A 27,261-nucleotide genomic window follows, 5' to 3' on the forward strand; every position below is an offset into this window, starting at 1 on the left:
AAAGCTATATAAGCCTTGGTTAGAAAGAAATTGCTCTCTCTCTTCTGCCCTCTCTGCCCCAGCTGTGTGCGGACCTGGCTGTTGAGGTCATGGCCGTCCAGAGGGTGAGCGTGCTACCAGGAAATGTGTCAGACTCCTTTATTTTACTTTCTGTTCTATCTCTCTTATTCTCTATGACTTTACTGTAATCTTTACATATTATTGCTGTACGATTGCGTCTGCCGGGCCTGTGACGATTTGTTTGGGGCTGGTTACCCTGGCAATCACCTACTATGACCCTTGCTCCCCACACGAGTCTGAGGGGAGCTGGGCAGTAAGGGTAGGTGCGGTCAAGGATGTCCTGCCTCAGAAGTGACCCTCTGAGTCATTCTCCCTCCTCTAGATCTTCCCCCCTCCCCCAGCTTGCATCCACTCCCACACACAGAATGTTGGGTTCTCACCTGTGAGCACTGGGGGCTGTTATCATTGATGTCCAGCACAAAGATCTCCACAGGTACTGATGCCTGGAACTTGCCATCAGAGGCTGTGATGCTGAGAAGATACTTGGGCATGAGCTCGCGGTCCAGGGTCTTCCTTGAGAAAATCCTCCACTCACCCTCAACTTGGCTGATGCCAAATTGGCCCAAGGGATCTCCCTCTAAAAAGAGAGCACAGAGCTTTCAGAAGCCAAACCACAAGAATATCTGCTTCGTGGACATTTGGGCCTCGACGCAAGCACTCCCTCAATGCAAGAACACTTTGTTCTATTAAACTGGCATTCCATGATGCTCACCTTCCAGACACAATTGCTGAAAACAAATAAGTGCATAAGAAAAATGTGGTGAAGAAAGCTGATGCTGTCTGGTTATCAAAAGATATAGCATCTGGGGTCTTAAAGGCTTGAAGATAAACACGTGGCCATCTAGCTCAGAAGCAACAAAGTCCACATGGAAGAAGCACATCAGCCTGTGCGATCATGAGGTGTCGATGGGATCAGGGATCAGGCATCAAAGAACAAAAAATCATATCATTGTGAATGAGGGGGAGTGTGGAGCAAAGCCTCAAAGCCCATCTCTAGGCAACTAGACATCCCCTTACAGAAGGGTCTTGGGGAGGAGATGAGCTAATCAGGGTGCAGGGTAGCAACGATGAAACATACAGCCTTCCTCTAGTTCTTTAATGCTTCCTCCTTCCCACTATCATGATCCCAATTCTACCTTACAGATTTGGCTAGACCAGAGGATGTACACTGGTACAGATAGGAACTGGAAACACAGATGAACCCCTCAGGACCAATAATGAGATTAGCGATAACAAGAGGGTAAGGGGAAAGTGGGGGACAAATGGGGAACCGATCACAAGTATCTACATATAACACCCTCCCTAAAGGATGGACAACAGAAAAGTGGGTGAAGGGAGACGTTGGGAAGTGTGAGACATGATATAATTATAATAAGTTATAAATTATCAAGGGTTTATGGGTGGGGGCAGGTGCAGGAAGGGAGGGGGGAAATGAGGAGCTGATACCAAGGGCTTAAAGCAAATGTTTTGAGAATGATGAGGGCAACAAATGTACAAATGTTCTCAACACAATGGGTTGATGTATGGATTGTGATAAGAGCTGTATGAGCCCCCAATAAAATGATTGAAAAAAATATCTGCTTAGGATTTCTGGGAGAGACAACCATTTCTCCAATAATGACTTTCTGAGCTGTTATGACTGGGCGTCAACTCTTGGTGTCCCCATGCCCAATAGAACTGCACCATCCCCATCATCGGTTATGGCTGGAGCCACGGTGATCCACAGGGGCTTTCACAGACTAATTTTCTGGAAGTGGATTGCCAGGTCTTTCTTCCTAGTCCGACTTAGTTTAGAGGGGTCCCTGTTTGGCACATAATGTTCAGCAACCCACAACCCACCACTGAGAAATGGATGGTTGTTTTGCTTGAAGTGCACTGGCAAGGGATCAAACCCAGGCATGCCAGGTGAGAGGGCAAGCCCACTGCTGAGCCCCATGCTGTGACGCTTTCTTCCAGAACGCAAGTTGAGGAATGGACTGCCAGATCTTTCTTCTGAGGAGCCACTGGGGAAGCTTGAACCTCCTGCCTTTCTGTTAGTAGCAAAGTGCTTAGTTATCTGCACCACTCAGGGACCCCTTAATGGCTTTGTTCTTTTCTTTTAAATCATTTTATCGGGGGCTTATAACACTCTTATCACAATCCATCCATCCATTGTGGCAAACACATTTGTAGATTTGCCTTAATGGCTTTCTAAAACCCAAACTAGTTGCCTTTGAGCTGATTGCAATTGATAGCGACCCTGTAGAACTGAGTAGAACTGGCTCTTAGCGTTTTCAAGGCTGTAGTCTTTGGCTCTCTACTCCTGTGAGGAATTACAATCTCGGAAGTCCATGAGGGCAGTTCTACTCTGTCCTATAGGGTCACTGTGAGTTGGAATCGACTCGATAGCAGTGAGTTTGGTTTGGGTTTGGAATCATAGAAACTTCAGACTCATGAACTCTCCCCAAGACAGTGTGATGGAGCAGTGCCTATAGAATGGAATGTCATGCACCCGAGGAGGGGAAGGAAAAGATGCTGAGAAGTGAAGAAACTCTCTCACGACCAATGGTTGCCTGGTCCAGCCATTGGGAAGGGAGTGGGTCATTCTTCAGTCCTGGCCCTGATGCAAGCTCAGGCGTGACATTGGCCGAGCTCCCACTCCTCTAAGCCTTGGCTCCCCCATCACAGAAATGAGAGGATTGGACTGGAACCCTATCTAAAGAAGCACTGTCACAGCAATGTTTAGACCCTGCGATGGACTGAGAAGTATTACCTACTTCCACCATTTTCCCTGAACAGGACACTGCTCTAAAAGCCAGTCATCTGCCAATGTCCCTGGGTTGTACAATTGTTGATCTCTCCTCCTCCTCTTGGAAGCTAACTGACAATCTATTCCATCTAAATCCAAATCCAACCCACTGCCATTGAGTTGATACTGAGCCATAACAACCACTTGTATGTTTTCCAAGAGTGTAAGTCTTTCTGGGAGCTGACAACCTCGTTTGTCTCCCAAGGAGTGGCTGGTGGTTTTGAGCCACCAACCTTGTAGGTTGCAGTCCAGGGCATCCTGAAGCATTACCAGGGTTCCTACTATTCAACTGACATCACTTTAAACCATCTACCTTCTCTTTGCACCACCTGTAACAATAGGGGCCATTAGGGATTTCTCCAGTTAGATTTCCCAGCATCCTTGAGAGGTTAATGAGAACAAGAATGCTGTCTGTAGATGGACAACTGAGGTACTGGAAGAGCTTGAGGTCCTAGAGGACTTGCCCAAGGTCACACTGTTAATAAGTGACAGCGCCGGTCTCAGCTCCAGGACTGAGGGCCCCCTTACTGAACTTTTTCCACACAACCCATGCTTTCAGTGTAAGACAGGTATTCCTACCTGTGATGTAACAGTTGACTTGTCTATTCTCTTCAGAGATATCATCATCCAGAGTCTTCAAAGTGGCGACAAGCTCACCAGGCTCACTGTTCTCAACCACAAATCCTCTGTAGTCTTCAGAAGCGAATCGGGGAGCATTGTCATTCTCATCTGTGATGGAAACCTCGATCAGGGCCTGAGAAGAGAGCTGGAGGGGATGACCGTGGTCATGGGCCACCACATGAAAGTGGTAGGTCTGTCGAGTCTCACTGTCAAGTTCCTGGAGTGTGGTGATCCAGCCACTCTCGCTGTCAATGGTAAAAAGCTCATGGGCGTTGCTCCCAGGGTCCGTGGCCAATCTGTAGCTCACCTGGCCATCGCTCCCAGTGTCATGGTCATTGGCAGTCACTTGAATGACTGTGGTGCCCACTGGCATATTCTCAGTGAGGAAGGCCTTATATGGATCAGCCTCAAAAATAGGCCTGTTGTCATTGACATCCTTCACTTGGATGTTGATGGATACCAAGGAGACCAAGTCAGTGTCCTTGTGGGAGCAATGTGCCATGGCATCAATCTGGTACCACTTGGTGGACTCATAGTCCATGGCCTTGCTCACCTTTAGGACACCTGTGTTTTGGTCCAAGGAGAAGACACCATCCTTGTTGCTCTCTGGTGTGGTGCCCTGCACTAGACTGTAGATGACTGGGTCCTGGGCTGCCACTGCTTTCACCAGTCCAACATCAGAACCTTCTGGAAGATCTTCAGGGGCAGAGAACGTATACAATGGCTCAGAAAACTTGGGCAAAGGAGCTTCATTAGAAACCACCTGGAGCTGTACTGGCACCAGCGAATCCCAGTGAGGGGGGCCCCCATCTTGGGCTTTGACCTTGAAGTCAAAGGCTCGGTTTTCCAATCCCACCAGGCTCTCTTTCACCCTGATCACACCAGTGGTTGGGTTGACTTCAATGACCTCTTCAGCCAAGTCCTCCATCGAGTCCACTGAATAGGTGACATCCGCATTCCGGCCTTCATCTGCATCATAGGCCAGCACCTGGATAACGGGGGAGTCCTTACTGACATTGGATTGAACGGACACAGTGTACTCAGATGCTTTGAACTGCGGGGGGTTGTCATTTTCATCTGTGAGGATGATCTTCACAGTGCAGAAGGCCACTTTTCCCCCACCATCTCGAGCCATGACCTTAATAGCTATGACTCTTTCCGTTGAGTTTTCCCGATCCAGTTTCTGCAGAGTGGTGATCTGGCCATTGGGGTTTATGGAGAACTTCTCGCCGGCTAGTTTGTTGATGATGGTATAATCCACAGTGCCATAGGGACCACTATCTTTGTCGATGGCTAACAACTCTATCACCTTGGTCCCCACCCTTGCATTTTCTGCTAATTCGGCCTCATAAAGGGGCTGCTGGAACTCGGGGCTGTACTTGTTGGCATTCGTGGTGTTGATGTACACAGGCACGGCCGCTCGGAAGACGCCATCAGAAGCACCCACCTTCAATTGGTAAGAAGAGTCCAGGTGCTTTTTGCAAAGGTTGAGCATGGAAATGATCCCCGATGAGCTGTCGATCGAGAAGTGCCGGTCCTGATTGCCAGAAAGGATCAAGTACTCCAAGAAAGAGGCGTCCCTGCTGTCAGGGTCAATTGCTTGGACTTTGAGGACCAGGTGTCCACAGGTTGCTTGCTCACTGACATTGGCTTCATACTGGGGTTGTCCAAACTCTGGGGGGTTGTCATTGATGTCAGACACGTTGACCACCACGAGGGTTTCACCGGTGAGTGGAGGTTCTCCTTTATCCAGGGCCCTGACCTTCACATGAAAGTATTGTTGAGTTTCATAATCAAGTTCTTGAACTGTGGACATTTCCCCCGTACTCCCATTGATCTGGAAGAACTGGGAAGCATCTGAGCCATCCTCCACGATCTGATAGGAGACATCACGGTTCCGCCCTGAGTCCCGGTCAGAAGCCAACAGTTGGATTACAGGAGTTTGTGCAGGCAAGCCTTCGGAGACGGACGTGGTGTAGACCAACTGGGAGAAAGTGGGAGGGTTATCATTGATGTCCTCGACCAGGACTTCCACTGTGGCTTCAGAAAATGACCCTAGAGCTGTGTCTGTGGCTCTGACTGTGAAGACGTGCTTGGTCTTAGACTCAAAGTCCAATGGCCCTGTCACTGTGAGGACACCGGTCTTGAAGTCTGTGGTGAACAGCGTCAAGGGCTCTTCCTCTACAATGTTGTAGATGAGCCGGAGCCCCTCCGGGCTCCGGGCCTGGGTATGGAGGATTGGGGTGTAGAGGGTAATATTTTCAGGAACCCTGACTTTGTAGTAGGGTCTCTGAAACAGAGGGTTAGATTTATTTCTCGCGGTGACAAGAACTTCCTCCTCCGTCTGGAGGGACGGACTTCCTCTGTCCTGAGCAATGACTTTGAGGCGATACTTATTTAAAGCTTGATAATCAAAGGGCTTCTTGAGTGATATGTCCCCAAGGTAGGGGTCAATTCGGAAATATGCGTAATCTTCGGCAAATGCAAACGTGACAGCCCCATTTACCCCCAAGTCCTGGTCAGTGGCAGATACCTGAAAGAGGACATCCCCTGGCTCCATGCCATCTTGGAGGACCGTGTGGTAGGGCAGATGCTGAAACTGGGGGGGATTGTCATTGACATCCTCGACAGAAACCCGGACGACAGCCTGGGCCACTCGCGGAGGCGTCCGATTGTCCCTCACTTCCACAGCCACCGCATGCATAGCCTGCTGCTCCCGGTCCAAGGCCACACCTCTGGTCTGCAGCACCCCTGCGGACCTGACCATACAAAACTTATCTGTGCCGTTCAAGAGGAAGTAGGAAAGGGTATCATTCAAGTGATTTCCCTGGACACCAAGCATCACCAGTGCTGTCTTGTTCTGCAAGTTCTCCAGCACGGCTGCCTTGTAGACAGCTTGGTCAAACCGGAGGCTTGTGTTGAGAGCTGGAGTCACCGTGATTTTTAGCAGTGCAGTGGCTTCATACAGCCCATCGGAAGCCCTGAGGGTGAGCTCTCGAGAGACAACCAGGACCGCAGGTTGCAGCACCGATATGAGGCCAGTGGTGGGATGGATGGTGACAGCTTCATCAGCATTGCCAGTTTTAATGCCATAAGTGATCTCTGAGTCATCGTCACTGGCCCGTACCGTGAGGAGCTCCATGCCCCGATGGGTGGGCTGAGCAACTGCTACCTCATATACCGGATCTAAGAACACGGGAGGAGAGTCATTCACATCTCTCACGTTGATGGTGACCTGGACAGGCCTGGGTGCAAATAAGAGGGGGTTTCCTTGGTCGTGGACAAAGACACTGAATTGGAAAGAGGGCCAGCTCTCGTAATCCATCTCCGATATAATGGTCAGCGTTCCCATACTGGGATCAATTTTGAAACACTTCAAGGCTTCCGGATCCAAAATCTGGTAAACCAATAAGGAATTGGCTTCCTCGTCCCGGTCAGTAGCGTGAATCACAAAGGGGTTGTTGCTTTCATCCAGGACCATGCTGTGCAAGGGGGCCGCTTCACTAATTTGGCCCATGAATGCTGGCTTCGAGAACATGGGCGCGTTGTCATTTTCATCAATTATGTACACAAGCACCTGGACATCAGTCGATGCGCCCGCCAGATTGCTGCCTCGGATTTTCAGCTGGTAAGATGAGATTTTCTCATGGTCCAAGTTCTTCTGGGTAGAGATGAGGCCAGAATATGAGTTCATAGAAAAGACGCCATCCTTGTTTCCCTCTCTTAACTCGTAGGTAACTTCTGAGGAGCTTGTGGCTGAGACGAGGAGGATGGGAGAGCCGACAGGGATTAATTCAGGGATCTCTACAAAGTACTCAGGCTTTGAAAAGACGGGGGCGCTGCTGTCTGAGGGGTAGACGTGAATGACCACTGTCGCTAGGTCATGTCGCTGCGGGGAGCCTTGATCTTCCGCCTTCACGGTCAGAGTGTGCCGGCCATGATGTGCCTGACCCAGTTTCTGGGCCACCGTGATGAGGCCTAGCAGGGTATTGATGCTGAAGAAGCCCTTGCTGTTGCCTGAAACAGAAGACAAGACCAACTTCATCACAGCCGCCAGCTTTCTCGATGAGTAAAGAGCTTATCCCACAAACCTGGGCCGCGCCAGGGCCACATTCCCGGGGCACTCAGGGTTAGCATGGCCTAGTGACTATCAAAAGTGAACAAACAAACAAACCCACCAACCCACCCCCCTAAACTGAACTCACGATGGCCCCGTGAGTTTCAGCCTAGAACTACCGCATAGCACTTTCTTGGCTGTGATCTTCCAGGAAGCGAGCACCAGGCCTTTCTCTGGTCTGGTGCTGGGTGTGTTTGAACCACCAACCTTTGGAAGAGCAGTTCAGCACAGTTTGCACCACCTAGGGACTTTATTGAACAACAAAACAAAAACAAAAAGGCCAACTCATGGCCATCAAGTCAGTGCTGACGCAGCTCAGCCCTCCGTAGGGTTCTCCAGGTGGAAGCGGCTCTGTTGGAATTAGTCAAGCACCTGTCTAAATGGAACTGCGGTTCTGCCAGTTAGACTGCATGGAGAGAAAATGGGGCACAGATTTGCATATTTGTGATGATCTCAATATTGCACATGGATGCACAGAAAAAAAGATGTGTGGGACATGCCCCAAAGTACTCTCTATGGGAAGTGAAAGTCAAGACTCCTGCTCTTTTCTTTTTCATGGATTTCTGTTCTACTGCTCTTATTTCCTTTTTGAAAATGCACAAACTTCTTTGTATGTAACCAGAGAAGTATTTTCAAAATCCTCTTGTCTATAAAATAAAATTATTGTCTGGATCAGCAGTGTTGTAAGTGGATACATAGGATAAAAGGTATGATTATATTTCATAAACCACAAAAATCAATCAATAAAGGGATTATGATTTATACTGTTATTCTTCAAAGATGAACAGAGTGCTATCATCTGAGAAAGTACAATACTCTCTGCTTCTGCCAAAATGCTGTAAAGGCTCTGATTTACTGAAAGTGTTATGAAACCAACAAGCCACAAAAGGACATTTTGTTCTGGGAGGGAAGAGAGCAAGACAGGCTCGTCCTTGTCCCTCCACAGCACCCAGCTCGGTGAAGCGCCCATTATTACTAAAGCTAAGCATTGCTAGGAAATGCCATTAATTACGCATTACTGACCACCATACATTCTCACTAATGATTTATGGAAGGCTGCTTACTATCATTTTGTTAAATTAGGTAGTGATAATAATTAACATGTACCAATGAGCATAACAAACCTTGACTCTTGTGTGCTTGCTATTTTACCATTTGTAACATATGTCACCACACCGTTTTGGGTTCAGTCTTTAGAAAACCTTTGTGGCACAAGTAATGTTATTCTCGCTTCTGCGATAAGGAAAACCATTTCATAGATGTTACTTAACGATGTGTCATTAGCAGAAAATGGAAATTACTCCTCAAACGATACCGTGCGCCTTGTAATGGACCCGCACATGGGGCCCAGGATGGTGCAAAACTGCCCTCAGCTAGTCACCACAAAGTGGGAGACTCGAGCCCACCCAGAGGTACCTTGGAATAAAGTCCTGGCAATTATGCCTGAGGAGCCAGCTATTGAAAACCCTATGCAGTTCAGTTCCATCCGAACGCACCATGAGTTGTGGGTGACTTCATGGCCACTGGCTGATTCCTACCACACACACGCCAAGTTATTACATTTGAAAATTTCGCACGGACTTCCCACACAAAGGGCCAGGCTGCTGCCCGCAAAGTCACAGTCAGCCCTTGAAGCCATCAGCTGTTCCACAGGAGCAAAGCGAGGCTTTCTGCTCCCATGGGATTGACACCTCTGGGACCACAAGGGCAGTTGTACGCTGTCCTATAGGATAGCCATGAATCAGAATCAACTACGGGGCAGCGAGTTTGGCGTGGTTTGGGTTTCCCTGTGCAGACGGAGGCAGGTCTATGCAGTAGAATGTCTATGTCAGTGTGTCCACAGTCTGAGCTCATCTCTCTGTTACTTGGTTATTACCATCTTTGGAAGTGCACTAACCTAGGTCATTATCGTTCTGTGGAGTGCTTTCAAAGTGCACTTTGTCAAAGTGGAGTAGAGAGCTTGACGCTCGTTTCATTTGCTTCTGCTGTTTCCCTTCCTCCCAAGGCACCACACGTGGCCGCGGCTCTCACCTTTCTGGAAGGAGTAGTGGACCTCGGCGTTGGCTCCCCGGTCGTCATCCAGGGCTCGGACCTGCAGCAGGTCTGTGCCGGGGGCTGTGCTGTCAGGAACACTGGCCTCATAGTGGAGCTGGGTGAAGCGGGGTGGGTGGAGGTTTCCGTCCTCCACGTGGATAGTCACCCACACAAAGTTCCTCTTGATCGGCATCTCCTGGTCTCGGACCTGTGGGCCCCAAAGGGCACGGAGGGGACCGCAGAGGTACAGGAGGAGGCAGGGTTGGTTTAAGGTCCATGAAATACAAGGAGAATGAAAAATATACCCAGCTGTAATTCTCTGCATTCTTTTAAATACTGTTCCAATGTATGCTTTTTAAAAAAACCAAAAAACCTTTTAACAAATTTAGCAATTAGTAGCTATTGGGCTTAGTTATTTTAACGGACAATTCCACCTTAGGAGGAAATGAGCAGAGACGTGTACTGAGTACTTCAGTATTTCCAAATTAGTCTTCAGTAGTATTAGTTCTTCAAGATATTGACATGTTATACTCCCTGCAATAGAGTCAGTTATAACTCATCAGGACCTTATTGGACAGAACAGAACTGCTCTGTGGGTTGCCTAGACGGCAACTCTTTCTGGGAGTCAAAAGCCTCATCTTTCTCCCAAGGAGATGGTGGTGGTTTTGAACTGCTAACCTTGTACTTAGGAGCCTGACATGTAACCACTATACCACCAGGGCTCCTTCTACCATGTTTGTTATGTAGGGGGGGCAGGGGGGGAATTCAATGATGTTAGGGTTTGAATTGTGTGCCCTAGAAAATATAAATCGAGGTCCTGGCCCTTGTACCTGTGAACATGGCCTTATTTGGGGGATAAAAAGGATCCTCTTGTTATGTTAATGAGGTCACACCAGCGTTAAGGGGGTCCTAACCCTAATGCCCTCTGAGCTGTCAAAGAGCAGCGCAGCAGCAGGCTGGCGAGCGGAAACAGAGCCCAGGGAATGCTGTGGAACACCACGAGCACCGAGGGCTCCAGGCCTGTGCAAAAACGACAAAGGATCTTCTGCCCGAGCCATGGCCTGAACGGGCCTTCCAGATCCTGAACTGTGAGGAAACACGTGTCTGTCCTTCACAGCGCTTCTCTTGTGGTCTTTTTCGTTAGAGCCACACTAAGACATATGGCCGGTGAAATTTGGGGACACCGGGTTAAGTGAAGTTAAGCAGTTTTCTTTGTGGGGAAATTTTTCATTACGATGTTAGCTTTTGTACATATAACATAAAATGTATTCAATATAGGAATGCACCCAGAGAGACGAAGCTGACACACAAAGAGACGCACAGCTCCGTGAACAGGCCCCTCTGCCATGGGCCCCCACGAACACCACAGACCCGGGCTGGGGCAAGAGCGAGGCAAGAAATGGGCCGAATCGGTGCAGACGCTCAGGCTCAAAGTTGTATCCTTGAACTTTCTTTCACACCCGTGAGTACCTTCTTACATGCAGTGCCCTTCAAAGCTCTCTTACCCCTGGGTGGGCTGGTCTCTGGACTCCTTCCACCTCTGACACCATGTGAATCCACAGTGGTGGTCATGGAGCAGGGAGAGGAGAGCTTGGAGCTATCTGGGGCGAGTCCAGGAAAAACAGCCATCTCTGTCCTCACTGCCAGGTATTCCTTATGGGAGGACCCTCTGGCCAGGCCTGAAACGCCACACTTCTGCTGTATAAATTGCCATATGGACATCGGGACACCTGGCTCCTCAGGCCCCTCCATTGGTGTCCCTCCCCATGCACTTGCTTTTGGGACAACCTCATGAGTTCTCAGTTGACTCACCATCACTGTCAGTGTGTGCTGGGAGGGCCCTGAGCCCAGGTCCAGTTTCCCCACAGTCACCAAGATACCACTGCTTGGGTCCAGTTGGAAGAGACTGGCACTTCTTGGGTCTTGGCTGCCATGTATGGTGTAGATGAGACCTTTGCCCTTGTCTTGATCTGTGGCCTGGACTTGGAGAAGCTCAACCCCAGGCAGTGTGTCCTGGGGAACCCTGACCTCATAATGAGGCTCCAGAAACTGAGGCCGATGGTGGTTAATGTTGGCAACCACGGAAATCTGGACCTAGAGAGGGCAAGGAGAGAAGGTGGACTGTAAGCGCCATAGTGCCCTAGCACAGAGCAAGCCCTCCGCGAACATTTGCTGGATGCACAATCCCACTTTTCCAAATCCCAAGGCTCCTAGATGCTACAGTCGTGTGTGTGTGTGTGTGTGTGTGTGTGTGTGTGTGTGTGTGTGAGACAGAGAGAGAGAGAGAGAGAGAGAGAGAGAGAGAGAGAGAGAGAGAGAGAGAGGTGGGGGGAGCTTCAAGAAGTTCATGGAAATGGAATTAGAAGGCAAGGGAGAGGTTGTAGAACCGGAGAATGTTCTGTTGTGCATATTTTTGCTACATTTAGGAAAAAATGATACGAATAAGCATGACTTCAAGGAAGAAGAAAATGTTCTAGAATTGAATATGGTGGCAATGGTATAACTCTTCTTGATATGGTTGGATTATTGAACTGTGACATGTGGATGAATTGCTGGTAAACACAAGGCAGCGGAAATTGTTTTTAAACACAAGGCAGTGGAAATTTTTGATGAATTTTTTTGAAGCCTCCTTAAAGGTAGCTTAAACATAGATAGATATTTAGCGAAGGATCTTTTCTTCCAATTTGAAGTCCCAATACATGAACACGTAAGCGCCACTTGAAGCTGCAGAAGTCAAACGCCCCACTTAGCACTGGTTCATACCACCACAGCCCCAGTGTGACCCCATCTTTCATTCAAAAGCACCCATTCAGACAAAGCCTCTCATTTTACAGAGACTCAGTATGAGAATCGAATTTCCTCAAGTATACAGAACTATGAAGTGGGACAGGTGGAGCAAACCCAGAGCTTTGACTCGGAGTTGAGTGTGATCTCAGAGAGACGCCACCTCCTTACAAAGCCTCTCCTTCCCAAGTCCTCTGCCGAGGCCTCTCACCTGGGTGGCAATGCTGTGGGACCCATCCGTCACCTCCACGGTCAAGTTGTAGGCCGCCTTTCTCCTTGTATCCAGGGGCCTGGCGATGACGATGCTGCCTGCAGTCTTCTCAATGTCAAAGTCCATGTCCTTATCCCCACCTGGAATTGGGGGTGGGAGGTGGGGGGCACACGCAGAGCGTCCATGACTGAGGCGGAAGTGGCCCAGCATGGGATTTGGTCATCAGATTTGGAGGGGCAGTCCAACCTGGGTTGAGGGGATTGTGGGGATTTCAGGACAGGCCAAATCAGAAACTCTGAAACTGTGCAGACACAGTATGATGTTTCTGGGTGGCAGGCTATTGTTTATCCAAAAGGCTGCGGTTTACCTGTGAAGTTATCATAAAGGTTCAAACAATGGCACAGAACAAGGCTAACCTGTAAGGACCGAAGTGCCCCAGAAAGAGACCAACGTCTGACTCAGAGCTCGCGCTGTGCCTGCGATGGAGAGCTACTCCTGCCACGTGGGTAAGGCCACTTCCCCTCCTACCTTAGGCGTGTGCAGTGCAAGGGGCCAACAGGGAGGGGACAGGGAAATAGTACATGTTCATCAAGAGCTCTTTGTTTCTTAAATACAAAAATCCAAAACACCGAACACCCGGCAGGGCTTTACATGTCCTAGGAAAGTATCTTGTGGCACAGAAATAAGTTTATGACTGATCATGTTTTTAAACGATTACAAAGGACTCCATTTATTTAGATGTGCTGAAGAGACAGCCCACAGAGTCAGGAATGAGGCTGGCGGTGGCTGGGAGAAAGGGAGAATGGACCGAGAGGTCTGGGGAATGGATACCGAGGCTTCTAGGGCCGCGACACACATGCGGTGGGACGAGAGAGCGCTGCACAACATTGGGGATGTGACATGAGTGCCACTTTAAAACAGTGAACAAGCTTCACCTCAATCTTTAAAAAACGTGTTTTAGCTGTCTGTAAATAAACCCTTCAGGTCTGGAACTGAACCTACTCCTGAGTTAGGAAAGCCCAGCCATTTAGGAAACAGGGAGGCAGCTCTGAAAGCGAAGGTGCGTGGAGGGGATTGCGGGGATGAGCTGAAACGCCGTGTGCGGGGAAGTGTCGAGTGGACCACTGATGGTGTTCTCTGCAACCCTTCAGCTGACCCGCAAGGAAAACCTTTCACAAACCAAATGAAAAATGAAAGACATCGAGCGTTGGAGATTTTTTAAAAGTCTGTAAGACAGCATCTTAATATAAATGTGTGTGCGCCCATGTGCGCCTGCGCGAAGGGAATTGACAAGAAGAGCGCATGTTAAAATTGTAAAACCGATCCCCTGATTGGTGGGACTTACGGGGGGTGCTTATTTTCTTTGGGAAACCTTTTGTACCTTCTAAACCAGTGGTTCTCAACCTTCCCAATGCCGAGACCCTTTCATATGGTTCCTCATGTTGTGGTGACCCCCCCCCCCCACCCATAAACTTACTTCTGTTGCTACTTCATCACTGTCATTTTGCTACTGTTATGAATCGGGCGAACCCTGTGAAAGGGTCGTTCGACCCCTGAAGGGGTCTCGACCCACAGGTTGAGAACGGCTGTTCTAAATGATCGCCAGGGCACACAAACGAATTGTGCGGAGAGCAGGGAGAAGTTCAACAAAGGAGCAGTGAGGTCCGAGGGCTTGGGACAGCTGCAGCCGCACCTGGGCCAGGTGGGAGCACTTGTAATAGGACTGGCTCCATGGTTCCGAGGGAGCTTAGACGAGGGGCTCTCCGCCTGGATGGGCTGCTAGGTAAATTCATGTGTGTGTGTGTGTGCGTGCAGTGTTCTGGGAGGAGGGCCTGTGTGTACATCAGACTCCCTTGGCTGTGAGCCTCAGCTGTGTAAACAACACCTTGATTCAGAGACAGAAAGGAACGCCCAGGCGACATGACCCTCAGTGTTTGGACCCAAGAGCCTCCTGGCGTGGGAACGGGCACCCTCCCCCAGCCACTAGATGGCCCCAGGGGGCAGTAGTCTCAGGCTCAGGGTCAACCCAGCATTGAGTTTCACAGGAAGTCAGAGGAGACAGCAGCCCCTGGGCTTTCTCCTCTGAGGTTCCCTCCACCATTTGTCTTCGGTCCCCCAGTTGTTGGGGTGGCTGAGGCACTGCCCACTCTGACCGGAGTACCCAGTGAGATCAGCAGGTCAGGGCGTCCCCCACCCCCCCTGAAAGCAGAACATGGCCATGAACTGAGAGCCACAGCCTCGGCCTGAGATAGAGGGAAAGCTGGGCAGAGGGATGCTCCTGCTGCCCCCACCGTAGAGAACACAGGGAAACAGAGGTTACCACTCTCGGCCAGAGTGGAGCTTTGAGGGAATGTGACCTTAAAGGGGTCAGGAGGATTTCACCACGGAGCCTGGAGCTAGTCTATAAGGATGGGAGGGGCTGGCTCTTTCTGAGTCCTTGTTCCCTTCTTACCTGCGATGTTGAACCAGAAGAGGCCAGGGCGGCCCTCCACACTGATGACCCCCACCATGTGGTTCACAGGGTCGGTCTCCATGACTGTAAAGCTGTAAAGGGTCTCGTCAAAGGCCAGGGCGATGGAGGAGGGTTGGGGATGGGGGATCCACTCGATGTGCAGCCGGACACTGGCCGAGAGTGGTGGCTGTCCACTGTCTGTGGCCCTGACCTGAAAAGTAACAGAAACAGGAAATGAGGCTTTGCCTAGAGGGTGAGAGCCAAGAGACAGGAAGGCCAAGGCAGCCCAAATGAAGCCAGGCATGAGACAGAGGGCCCGGGACTCCCTCACCCATTTGTTCATTCCCTCAATACACTGTTAGGCAGGTGCTAATCCAGTTGCTGTAGACAGGGTGGTAATGACACAGATAACCTCAAACTTAGTGGAAACATAATAAGAGCGTTGTTAATTGAAGGTTGACTGTATGCTCATCACAATGTGAGATTCTGTCCACGTTGTGTTCTTTACCTTTCGTGTCAGGGATTGAATGGTGTGTCCCCATCCCGTCCCCTACCACCAAATTTATGTGTCAACTTGGCTCATCCACAGTTCCCAGTATTGTGTGGTTTTTTGGCGATCGGATATAGTTATCCTCCACTTCATGTGTTGGAAACCCTAATCTCTATGTGCTAATGAGGCAGGATTAGTGTGGGACATATCTTATAAGACTATGAATTAAGACTCAAGTCAAACACTTACTCAAGACCCACCCTAACTCAAAGTCATTCCCTTGCCTGACGCATATCTTTTATCTTACAAGAGATAAAAGGAGAGTGAAATGAGCCGAGAGGAGAGGTACTAACTACCACCAAGTGAGAAGATCCCGAGGCAGAGCAGGTCCATCAGGCTCAGGGTCCCTACAAGGAGAACCTCCTGACCCAGGGAGAGATGGTTGCCAAGACATATGGAGATCTCCAAGGAACGATGCCCACGCCCACGTATGCGGAAAGGGGACAAGAAACTTTCCCTAGAGGCTGAATTCGACATCTACCGGCCGGCCCTAGCAGCATAGTGGGTACGTGGTGAGCTGGTTGAAACCACCAACCGCTCTGTGGGAGAAAGCTAAAGCTTTGCAGTGTCCGGAGCCCACAGGACAGTTCTACTCTGACCTATAGGTTTGCTATGAGTTGGAATCAATTCGATGGCAGCGAGTGTGAGTTTTTGAGTACCCTCCTAAACATGAGAAAGCACATTACTGTTCAGTAAAGTCATCCACCTGGGGCATTTCTTCAGTAGCAGCACTAAGACCCTTTCCAATAACCATAAGCACAATAAACTAGAAATTATTGATCCCTCACTGTTACCAGGCCCTATTTTATAAGGGGTTGTATGTCTGGCAGGGTATCAGGCTGGGGTTCATCAGGCTATCGGGCACCAGAGTTCATGGCCTATCACTTGCCATATTGGCGGTCTACACGGAAACTGTTCTTAGACCTATTTCACAAATGATAAAAATAAGACTCAACGTTCCAAAATCACACAGGCAGTAAGTGGCCATGCTGGAACCAAGGCTTATCTAGACTCCAAAAATCAATGCTCCTTCCACTAGTTTCCTTATCTCCTAGAACAGAGGAGGTTTCCCAGGCTAGAACTTTATTGCCCTCAAAGCAACAGGCTCCAGCTTCTGATCCTTTGGCAAAGTTGGGAATCTGGTTTCTCTGGGAGACAACCAGGCGGAGCACCGCCTCCATGCCTTCTGGCTGTCTCTCTCCCTTCTTGTTCAGTTCCACTGAGCTGGTTCCAACTCAGAGCAACACTCTGTACCCACAACAGAATGAAGTCCTGCTGGGTTCTGTGCCGTCCTCCCCATCGCTGCTATAGTTGGGTCATTGTTGCAGCCCCTGCTTCCGTCCTTCTCATTGAAAGTCTCCCTCTTTTTTCACCGACCCTCTTCTTTACCGAGCATTGAGTCCCTTTCCAGGCATGGTCCCCTACTATACACATGTCCAAAGCACGTGAGACAAAATCCTGCCTCCTTTCTATGAAACCTGGAGATGGTTCTCCTGAGACAGATCCAGTCATTCTTTTGTCCACAGTGTATTTAATATTCGTTAATGGCACCATAATTCAAAGGCACCCATTCTTCTTTGGTCCTACTTATCCCATGTCATGCTTTTTCATGCATGTGAAAGTATCATGACTTGGGTCAGGAATATCTTAATCTTCAAGATAACATCTTAGATTTTGAATACGTTAAAAAGGTCTTGTGCAACCCAGGGGCAAGGGAATGACAAGTGATCCAAAGTCAGTGGCGAGGCGGGTATAAGAGGCCTGGTAGGGCTTGATCAAGGGCAATGTAACTGAGAGGATTTCCTGAAACCTAACTGAAGACTGAGCATGATAGTGGGACAAGAGGAAAGCTAAAGGAAATAGAGGAAAGAACTAGGAGGCAAAGGGCCTTTAGAGAGGTGAAAATATGGGCATGTACATATGCAAATATATTTTATATGATGATGGCAAAATAGATATGTGTGCATATATTTACAGGTTTAGTAAATATAATAAGCTAGCAGATACACATAGGGCCTCCACTCAAGTACTCATTCAATGCAAGAACACTTTGTTCTACAAAACTGGCATTCCAGATGGTCACCTTCCAGACACAATCGCTGAAGACAAAGCGGATGCATAAGCAAATGTGGTGAAGGAAAGCTGATGGTGCCCGACTATCAAAATATATAGCATCTGAGGTCTTAAAGCCTTGAAGATATTAAAAAAAAAAAGCGGCCATCTAGCTGAGAAGCAACAAACCCCACATGGGAGAAGCACACCAGGTTGTATGATCATGAGATGTCGATGGGATCAGGTATCGGGCATCAAAGAACAAAAAAATCATACGATTGTGAATGAGGGGTGGAGTGAGGACCCAAAGCCCAGCTGTAGGCAACTGGCCATCTCCTTACCGAAGGGTCTCAGGGAGGAGACGAGCCAGTCAGGGTGCAGTGTAGCAACGATGAAACATACAACTTTCCTCTAGTTCCTAAATGCTTCCTCCCACCCCACTATCATGATCCCAATTCTACCTTACAAATCCAACTAGACCAGAGGATGTACACTAGTACAGATAAGAGCTGGAAACACAGGGAATCCAGGACAGATGAGCCCCTCAGGACCAGTGGTGAGTGTGATGAAACCAGAAGGGTAGAGGGAGGTAGGGTGGAAAGGGGGAACTGATTACAAGGATCTACATATAACCCACTCCCTGGGGGATAGACAACAGAAATGTGGGTGAAGGGAGACATCAGGCAGTGTAAGACATGATAAAGTAATAATAATTTATAAGTTATTAAGGGTTTATAAGGGAGGAAGGGTGCAGGATGGAGGGAAAAAATGAGCTGATACCAAAGGCCCACATAGAAAGCAAATGTTTTGAGAATGATGGCAACAAATGTACAAATGTTCTTAACACAATCGATGTATGTAGGAATTGTGATGAGTCGTATAAAATAATAAAAAAATAATGATAAAAAAGCTCAAGCTTGGGGAAAAAAGGTCCTGTGCAGCAAACTTGCTGTGCTAATTACATAATCTGTTGTTGATTTGAGACTAATAAGAGTGAAGGGGTGGAGTTTAGCCTGTCAATCAGATCGCAGCTAGATGACCTCATTTGGAGGCGCTAAGGAGATAAATAGCTGACTGGAAGCAGGACATGTGCTCACTTCCTGCGAGACATCCCTGCTGACAAGACACACGGAACTATGCAAATGCCCTGGAGCTGGGGGAGGCACGTGGAAACCCCTGCCAGTGCTGATATGTCTCACTGCCACTGGATCCACAGACTTTCTCCCCTCTAGCCTGTGATCTTCCTGCATTCAGTGTCATTGCATTTTTTGCATGAGTTTGAAGAGGAATTTATACATTGGTATCGGATATATGGGCTAATATCGAATTTATGGACTTGATCTGGATGGGATGTTTTCTCAATATACAATTACTCATTTATGTAAAGGTCTTTCTTACACACATAGACATATGAATTTGTTTCTCTGGTCTACCCGGATGAAGACATCGATTTCTTGACTTCTGCATCCATGAGGATTGAGTGAGTGTGCTTCCAAGTGAAATGAAATCCTTCTATGTTTTCCCCATTGTCATCATGCTGCTGACTGGCCCCATTGGGAGCATTTGCTTAGATTCTTTATGCTGAGATGTAACCTGATCTGAACGTTGGAGTCTCTGACCTGCAGCAAGGGCTTCCCGAACGTTCACTTTCAGCAGCAAGGGTGTGTCCTCTGCACCTTGCAGGTTGTTTAGGAGTTTTCCTATAATATCAAGTTCTTCTTCATGTTCTCAAAAAATTCCCTGCCACTGAGTTGTTTCGCACTCATAGTGATCCTACAGGACCGAACAGACCGGCCACTGTGGGTTTCGGAGGATGTAACTCTCTCTGGGAGTAGAAAGCCCTGTTTCTTTCCTGTGGAATGGCTAATAGTTTTGAACTGCTGACCTCGTAGGTAGCAACCTAATGTGTGACCGACTACCCTACCAGGATCTCTTCTCTTTGCCATGTAGTCCAAGGGATCTGTTCAGCACACAGAATGACTGGTCTGGGGAAAGGATACCACACTGATTCTAAACCGAGCAGTCTGCCCTTATTCTGAGCAAGGGGAGCGGTATCCCACTGTCCCCCTCCTGTGTCACCCCAAACACTGCCAACCATGGGAGCCACTACTCCCTCGGACCGCCATCCATTCGCTTACCGTTAGGATGTTGTACTCCCCCGCTGCAAACGTGCTACTAGAGGACACCACGCCTGTGACGGGGTCGATACTGAAGCCCTCCTCGTCACTCTCCTCGATACTGTAGGTGACCTGGCCATTTAGACCCTCATCCACGTCTGAAGCCACCAGCCTGTACACAGGCCCTGGGGTTTCCTGCCTCAGCCTCTCTGGAAGGCGGACATTGAAGAGTTTGTGGGAGAACACAGGTGAGTTGTCGTTGACGTCCAGGACGCGGACCACCACCCTTGAAGTGGATTTTAGGGGTGGCTCCCCATTGTCCAGCACAGTCACCTGGGGAAGGAGGGGAACAAGAACACCTGAGCTGTCAACGGCAAAACACTGCATGTATTGCAACCGTGATCAATTGACCCCTCCCCTGGACAGCCTGTGTGGCCCCCTGTGCCAGGTTGTCTTTGCTTCTGGCTTATTATTTTATTACCATAATCTCACCCACTTGGAACTTGGGCAGCCTCACCCATGGGAACGCCGGTGGGAATAGAGAATGGAACCAGAAAGAAGCGGAGGAAGACGGAGTCTCCGGCCCAAGCTGCCACTCTTTCCCAGGAAGGCCCTGGGTCATTGCTAAGACCACTGCCTTTACACCTCGTAAGACTTGTGCCTGGGTTTCCTTAAGCGACTCGAGGTTGGAGAAAACAGCCACGGAGATGTTTCTAAAGGAGGGGATTATACCCTTTCAGCCAAAATGCCACCCAAGGCATGAAATGAAAGCAAAATGATTTCAGAGTCAGGAGTTATTTCAGGCAGGATGAATTGTCCCACACACCAATAGTCCCAAGGCATTGTGAGAGATAAGACGTTTCCACCCAAAATGGTTCCGAATTTTAAAAGCATGTTGGTGTTTAAAAATTAAATGTTGACCTGAGGAGAATGATTGAGTCCCTAGGAACATTAGAAGACCAGCTAGCTGCTGCTTTCCAGTCAAACCTCCTTCTTACAAAGCGGGGAGAACGGGCAGAGCTTGGAGCAAAGAGCGCAAAATACATCTTAGATCTGTCAAGGAATATATACCCTCCCCTCCTGAGGCCTTTCAGATGAGGAAAAGATGTGTGCTTATCAGTTCTGAAGAGCTCAGTAGGGTACCTAACTAGAGTCTCCAACTGACATGGATGGGTTAAGCGTTGGACTACTAACTGAAAGGTCAGTAGTTGAAATCCCCCAGCTGCTCCCCTGGGAAAAGGTGAAGCTGTCGGCTCCTGTACGACAGTCTTGGAAACCTAATGGAACAGTTCTACACTGTTCTCTGTGTTGGAATCAGCTCGATGTCAGTGGGTTTGTTTGTTTGTTTTGTTGGTTGGTTGGTTGGTTGGTTGGTCGGTTGAAGTCAGTGACCAATATCTCCCATTGGAATAGGCATTGGGAGGCTTATGGGATTTTAGAAACAGCTGGGAAAAATCTGGATCTAAAGGATAAAAGGTACGAGTTTACATCCTAGCAATGCTGCTGACCTGGTGTTTGATCTGGGAATGACCCTTTCTCTAAGCCAGGGGGGATGGACTTGAAACCACATTAGACAAGTTCATAGCACATAGCTATACTCTGCATTCCTGTGCTTCATGCAGACATTACTAATCAATCAATGTCTCCCACCCAGGCTTAACATGGTTTCAGATTCATCTACAGAGCTGAAGAGCCAGCAAAGAGCTCTACTGTCTCCACCACCAACCATAGCCAGAGTTAGCTCAAGTACCACCTCTGTCCTGAGCCTGCACCCTCCTCAGCCCAGATCTTGAATGCAAGCATGTGGTCTCAAACCTGAACTCCTTCAGGAGCCTTGCCACCTCTGGAATCAAACACGGTGGCTTCACCATGATTACTCACCTCCAGGAGGTGCTCATCTTTGTTCTCTCTGTCCAGATGCCTCGCGGTAGATAAGAGGCCTGGTGGGAAAGAGGGCAGGAGGAAACATGAGTATGGAGCTCCAAGGCTACTTGTCTGGGGTAAGTCCAGAGCAGAATGCTTCTGTTCTTTCATGAGTGGGTACACTTAGGGGAAGTGGAGCTCTGCGGAAGGGAAAGTGGTGGGAGACTACAGCAGGGACAGTAGTGTCACCTGAGGTGCCCACCCACTTCCCACCATCGCCATTATACGGGAGTGATAGTTTACGGCAACCAGGCAGCAGGAACGCCTCTTCTTTTTCTCCTCCAAACCAAGGTTTCCCCATCTCTCTCTCTCTCTCTCTCTCTCTCTCTCTCTCTCTCTCTCTCTCTCTCTCTCTCTCTCTCTCTCTCTCTCTCTCTCTCTCACACACACACACACACACACACACCACTAGAAATCTCTGGCCCATCCTCGGCTCTTTTCTCTCTCCCCTCCCTCATCCAGATGTTTGCAAATTGCTATTGGTTCCCTCCCTGCTCGTTTCTGTCAACCGTATCCATCACAGTCACGATGCCGCTCAAGTAACCATCCTGCTCGATTTCCCCCTCTCTCCTGCCGTAACATCATGAGCCAACACTCACCGACCACTCATATGCCTGGCGTTCTCCTAAATTTCTTACAGTGTCTCCATAGGTAGTCACTTAATCTTCCCCACCCCCACCCACAGGAGGTTAGTACATCCATCTTGCTAGTTTGGAGGAAAGAAAGTACCTAGGAAAAGTTCAGCAGCTTCCCAAGACCTCACGGTTCACAGGTGGTGAAACCAGGATGTGCATTGGGAAACTCATCCGCCCCACAAGCTCTGGGTCGTCTTCTCTCCCAGCCAAGGCTTGGGCCACACTCTCCCCATCTACCAGCTGCCTGGTCCTCCCACCTCCAGCTCAGCACAACCACCCTCGGGCCCAGGGGCTGAAGCAGAGCCATCGCCCTGAGCAGCTTCCACCCTCCCCTCTTCCTCAATACCAACAGGACGCGCCTGTCTTTGGAGGGGCGTGCTTCCGTGCCCTGGCTCCGCGGTTATTTCCACCCAGCTCTCCGGGCTTCTGATGGCCGCAGTGCCTCGAGGCCTGAGACCATGTTTTATTGACCTGCACACTTCTGCGTCACCCATGGTTTTGAAACCCCGCCAAGGCCTCCTAAGTGGTTTCTGAGTAAATGAAGGACTTTGACTTAACAAGAGAGTCATGGATGTATTTAGCTATTCCCAATGGAGCTCTGATGCATGCCGTGCACTAGGGATATTATGGTGAGCAAAACTAAAGTGAACCAGACCAAACCAAAAAGTCAAGGTGTGTTTCTCTCAGGAACTAATCTTCAGGATGATGAATGGAATGACCACACAAATAGTCTTAATATTGTGGACGGTGTTCGCGAAGGGGGGGGGTGCCAGTAGGTGTTATGAGCCCAGGAAAAACATCTTTAAGGAAAGAACAGTGGGAAGCAAGATGTAAAAGATGAAGGGTGAACTCGGGAAACAGTGAGGAAGAGAGAGCCCGGGAGACAGGAGCAGCATGCGCACAGGTCCTGTACCAGGAGGGAGCGTGGAGACAGGTCCCGTGGCTGAGCCAGGAGAGTGGCAGCTGAGAGGAACAAGCTGAGGCCTGCCAGGCTGGCCAGGTCTGAGGGAAGTCTAAGTTTGTGAGCGCTGGCAGGACCTGGCTTCAGTTTTGAGGCCACGAGAAAATCATCCCAGGTGTCCAAGTGGGTGTGGGACCATCTGATGGTGATGCTGAGAAGGAAGCCTGTGCTTTTTACTCTCTTTTCAGAGTTGACTTAATGCTTTATTTTTAAAGATTAAAAGAACGTGTTTAACTTTACAGCTTTTAAAAGTTTTCTGCTCTGCAGATTCAGAAAAACTAGTGACATCTCTGCCCTATAGGGCCTGCTGCCAGCCCTGGTGTCAGGGTACTGTTGACAATCAACAGAACAAGGCTCTGGCTGAAGTTGAGAAACTAAAGCCCCAGGCAAGTGCTCTCTTCCCAGCATTGAAAAGGGAGGGAAAGGGCAGCCTGGGGAAAACCAGCTGTGAGCTGTTCCCTAGGCTTCAGGGAAAGGCGTCCTCCTTAGAGGAGGACTAATCCCTACCCTGAGGTCCAAGGTTAATAGGAAAAACTCCCAACAATATCAATGGATCCATATATGCTATCTCATCCACCAGCTGTCTGCCCCCAAACTCTGCTCCGGGCTGCTCCTGATTTCCTGTTGTCTTGAGGTTGGGGCATTCCCTGCTTGCTACCTACCTCTCTCCTTCCTCCAAGCACACCAGAGTTCTGCCCTCCAGAGACAAAGGGTACTCTTGTGGACCTGAGGCATAGGGCACCGGTTCTGAGTGAGAACATCAGCCTCTCTACAGTAAGCTTGCAGTTCATCCTACAGGAGTCAGGTGTGGGCCCTGAGAAGTAGTCGCAACCCTTAAACTGACGCGCAGACTCCAAGGCAGTAGGAGCCAGGCAGGTAGCACCGATGAGGAGTGTGCTACAATCGGGCACGGTGGGACCAGTGAGGTTAGAGGGCCCGTGCCTGGCCTATGTGAGGAGCGGCTGTCAGCGTGGGAATATGGAATCAGTGCCGTCAGATCTTCCAGTGCTCCAGGAGCAAGCAGCAATCTGGAATTGCGTGTCTGTAAAATTTCCTAATTTTTTAAGTGTTGGCAATGATTGGGGGAAAATAAAATTGTTCAAAGATTGTCCAAGGCCAACAAAACTCCTGAGCAGGCTGCATCTGGCCCACTGCTGCTAGCCACTGGACTGCATCTGGCCCACTGGACTCTAGCCATCCGTCCGCCATCCTGGTCCCAGACCATTTGTGCTCAAGGACAGATGTCAGCGAGGTAGTTGCGTGGCTTGTTGTTGTTGCTAGTTGCCAATAGATTTCGTGGCAAGTCCGGGTTTGAATTGGTGTAACCCAGAGGGCTTTTCCTGGCTGATTCTCAGAAGTAGTTTGCTAAGGCCTCACCTCCTAGTCCATCTCAGTCTGGAAGCTCCCCTGAGACCTGCTCAGTGCCACACAGGCTTCCCCTGACAGATGGGCGGTGGCTATATATGAGGTATACTGCATGACCACTGAACCCCGTCTCTTACACAGAAGGTGGGGAGAAGTCTACCACTGCCCTTGATTTGACTTCATTGGGTTCTGATTGTCACCTCTTGGTGGTCAGGCTAGGAATTCACCTGGAACTCGGGTTAAGAGATTCTACCTGTGGTTTGGGGCTCAGTGGGGGTGTAGGGGGTATGCGTCTAGGTGGGAGCACTGCAAGGGTCTGAAGTAGCCCCAGTAGGCAGTGTGGGTCCCAAGGCCCTAAGAAAAATGGAATTGTTTTTTCTTCATTTTCCGCGAAGCGGATTTTGCAGACTATGGTTCTCAAATTGGCGTACACACCAGAATTGCCTGAAGGGCTTGTTAAAGCCAAGATGGCAGGGGCCTACCCTCATAGTTCTGATCCAGTAGATCTAGGGTGAGACCAGGCAGATGGATTTCTAACAGATCCTTAGGTGATGCTGATCTGGACCCTCACTTTGAGAACCACTGCTATGCAGAGCCTGGTGGAGCAGTGATTACGCATTGGGGTGTTAACCGCAAGAACCCCAGTTTGAAATCACCAGCTGCTCCTCAGAAGAAAGATGAGGCTTTCTACTGCACAGAGTTAGTCTCGGAAACTCACCAGCGCAGTTCTATCCTGTCCTATAAGGTCGCTATGGGTGGGCGTCAACTCAATGGCAGTGAGTTTGGGTTTGGGTTTGGTTCATGGCTTCTCATCAGGAAGCTGTCCAGGGTCCTTACCTGTGAGAGGATGGATAACAAAGAATCCCATGGGGTTCCCACTGGTGATGTTGAAGATCAGCTTCCCGTCGGAACTGGAGTCTGGGTCCCACGCATGCAGCTGGATCACAGAGGTGTTCAAGGGCGCGTCCTCCTGGACCGAGGGGTAGAACACAGGTCTAGACATCTGCGGAGGGTTGTCATTGACATCCGTAACCTCGATGTAGACTTCAGTGATAGAAGAGAGGGGCGCGGAGCCCCTGTCCACTGCCAGCACTGTCAACCAGCAGTAAGATGTAAATTCTCGGTCCAGGGGAGTCAGTGTCTGGATCGCTCCTAGAGACAAGGAATCACCAAATGCAATTATGTTTGTGGTTTCTTAAAAACTCGGAGGGACTTTAGAAATCACCTTACCCAATCCCCCCCCCGCCCCCCAGTGTACTATGGACAGGATATTAATTAGTGTTCCTTTTCTTTCTTTTTCAAAGGAAGCAGGTGGTGAGAGACTGTTGCCCATACAGTGTGGGAGGTGCTGAGTTAAACAAGAGGACTTTTGGATAATCCCCTTCTGGTAGAAGCTCTCAGAGCCTGTCTCTGCTAAAATGGGCCTATGTAGGTTTCCCACGTTTATTTAACCCGAAGTCACTGAAGCCCGCGCTCTTGACTAGCGCCGTGCAGGAGCTCCGTCTGGGAAGCCACCCGTCTCCCTGTTTGCAGACAGGGAAACTGCAGGAAGCCCCTTCTTGAGTTGATTTGATTTCACCCTGGAATGGCATTTGATGTATTCGAGAGAGAGCACTGCCTCTAGAGGCACACAGACCAGGATTTGAACCCTGACTCAGCCACTTCTTGGCTCTGGGACATCAGGCGCATGACATCTGCTGCTGAGATGATGACTTCCTTTTGTAAACTGGGTGATGCCTTTCAGGGTGTTGTGAGGTTCGAACAAGGCACCACTTACAGAACATAGCACAAAGCTTAGCACAAAGTGACAGGTCAGTCTGTGGTTCTTGACCTACTTTCTCCTGACTCCTCCAACCCAGGCATCACTGGTTTGTTTCACACTCTGTCAAGAGGGGTTGCTATGACAATAAACAGGTTGAGGTAGTGGTCACATGCAGGGCTGCTAACCATAAGGTCAGCAATTGGAAACCAGCAGGCACTCTTCAGGAGAAGGACGAGGCTTTCTACCACTGTAAAGAGTTAGAGTCTTGGAAACCCACAGGGACAAGTCTACTGTGTCTCACAGGATTGCTTTGAATCAGAACCGACTCAATGGCAGTGAGTTTGCTTGTTTGCTTGTTTTTGGTAAACAGTTTCAGTAGAGTTCCTAGACGAAGATGAGCCAGAAGGAAAAGCCTGGCAATCGACTGTTAGAAGTCAGCTGATGGAAATCCAATGGGTCACAAAGGTCCAATTGGCAACCAACCTTGAGGATGGTGCGGTCCGAGTATCACTTAGTTCTGTTGTGTATGGGGTCCATGGGATTGGGGACCAATTCAGTGACAACTCACAATAACCACAGAGTGAGGTTTTTTTACTAGTCAATCTGTCTTGTTGTTTGTGCTTGGGGACTCTCTTGTGTCAGGGCTGAGAGCCGTGCGCCATAGGAAGGTCAAAAGCTGATTTCTCAGACGTAGATCCTGAGTCTTCTCTGCTGATGTGCCTTTGGATGGGCCCAAATCCAAACCACTTCCAGCACTCCAGGGTTGCCGCACAGCTGTCTTACAGCTGCTTCCTTCAAGCTCTCCATCCTCTGATTTTGGTGAATGCAT

At 49.2% G+C, this 27,261-nt stretch overlaps 1 protein-coding gene across 1 annotated transcript in view; it reads right to left on the minus strand.

Annotated features, from left to right (window-relative positions):
* Positions 1-27,261, minus strand: part of FAT2 (FAT atypical cadherin 2) — a 67,806-nt gene that overhangs the window by 34,720 nt on the left and 5,825 nt on the right. Inside the window, exons 2-10 of the mRNA XM_075543162.1 lie at positions 25,508-25,822; positions 21,668-21,726; positions 19,808-20,119; positions 15,068-15,278; positions 12,616-12,755; positions 11,433-11,714; positions 9,618-9,828; positions 3,428-7,486; positions 441-637 (exon numbers count right to left, since the gene is read on the minus strand). Coding sequence (XP_075399277.1) covers positions 441-637; positions 3,428-7,486; positions 9,618-9,828; positions 11,433-11,714; positions 12,616-12,755; positions 15,068-15,278; positions 19,808-20,119; positions 21,668-21,726; positions 25,508-25,822 — 5,786 coding nt within the window. The remainder of the gene's footprint in view (positions 1-440; positions 638-3,427; positions 7,487-9,617; positions 9,829-11,432; positions 11,715-12,615; positions 12,756-15,067; positions 15,279-19,807; positions 20,120-21,667; positions 21,727-25,507; positions 25,823-27,261) is intronic.

Source organism: Tenrec ecaudatus, chromosome 2, assembly GCF_050624435.1.
Source record: "Tenrec ecaudatus isolate mTenEca1 chromosome 2, mTenEca1.hap1, whole genome shotgun sequence".
NCBI classification, from domain to species: domain Eukaryota; kingdom Metazoa; phylum Chordata; class Mammalia; order Afrosoricida; family Tenrecidae; genus Tenrec; species Tenrec ecaudatus.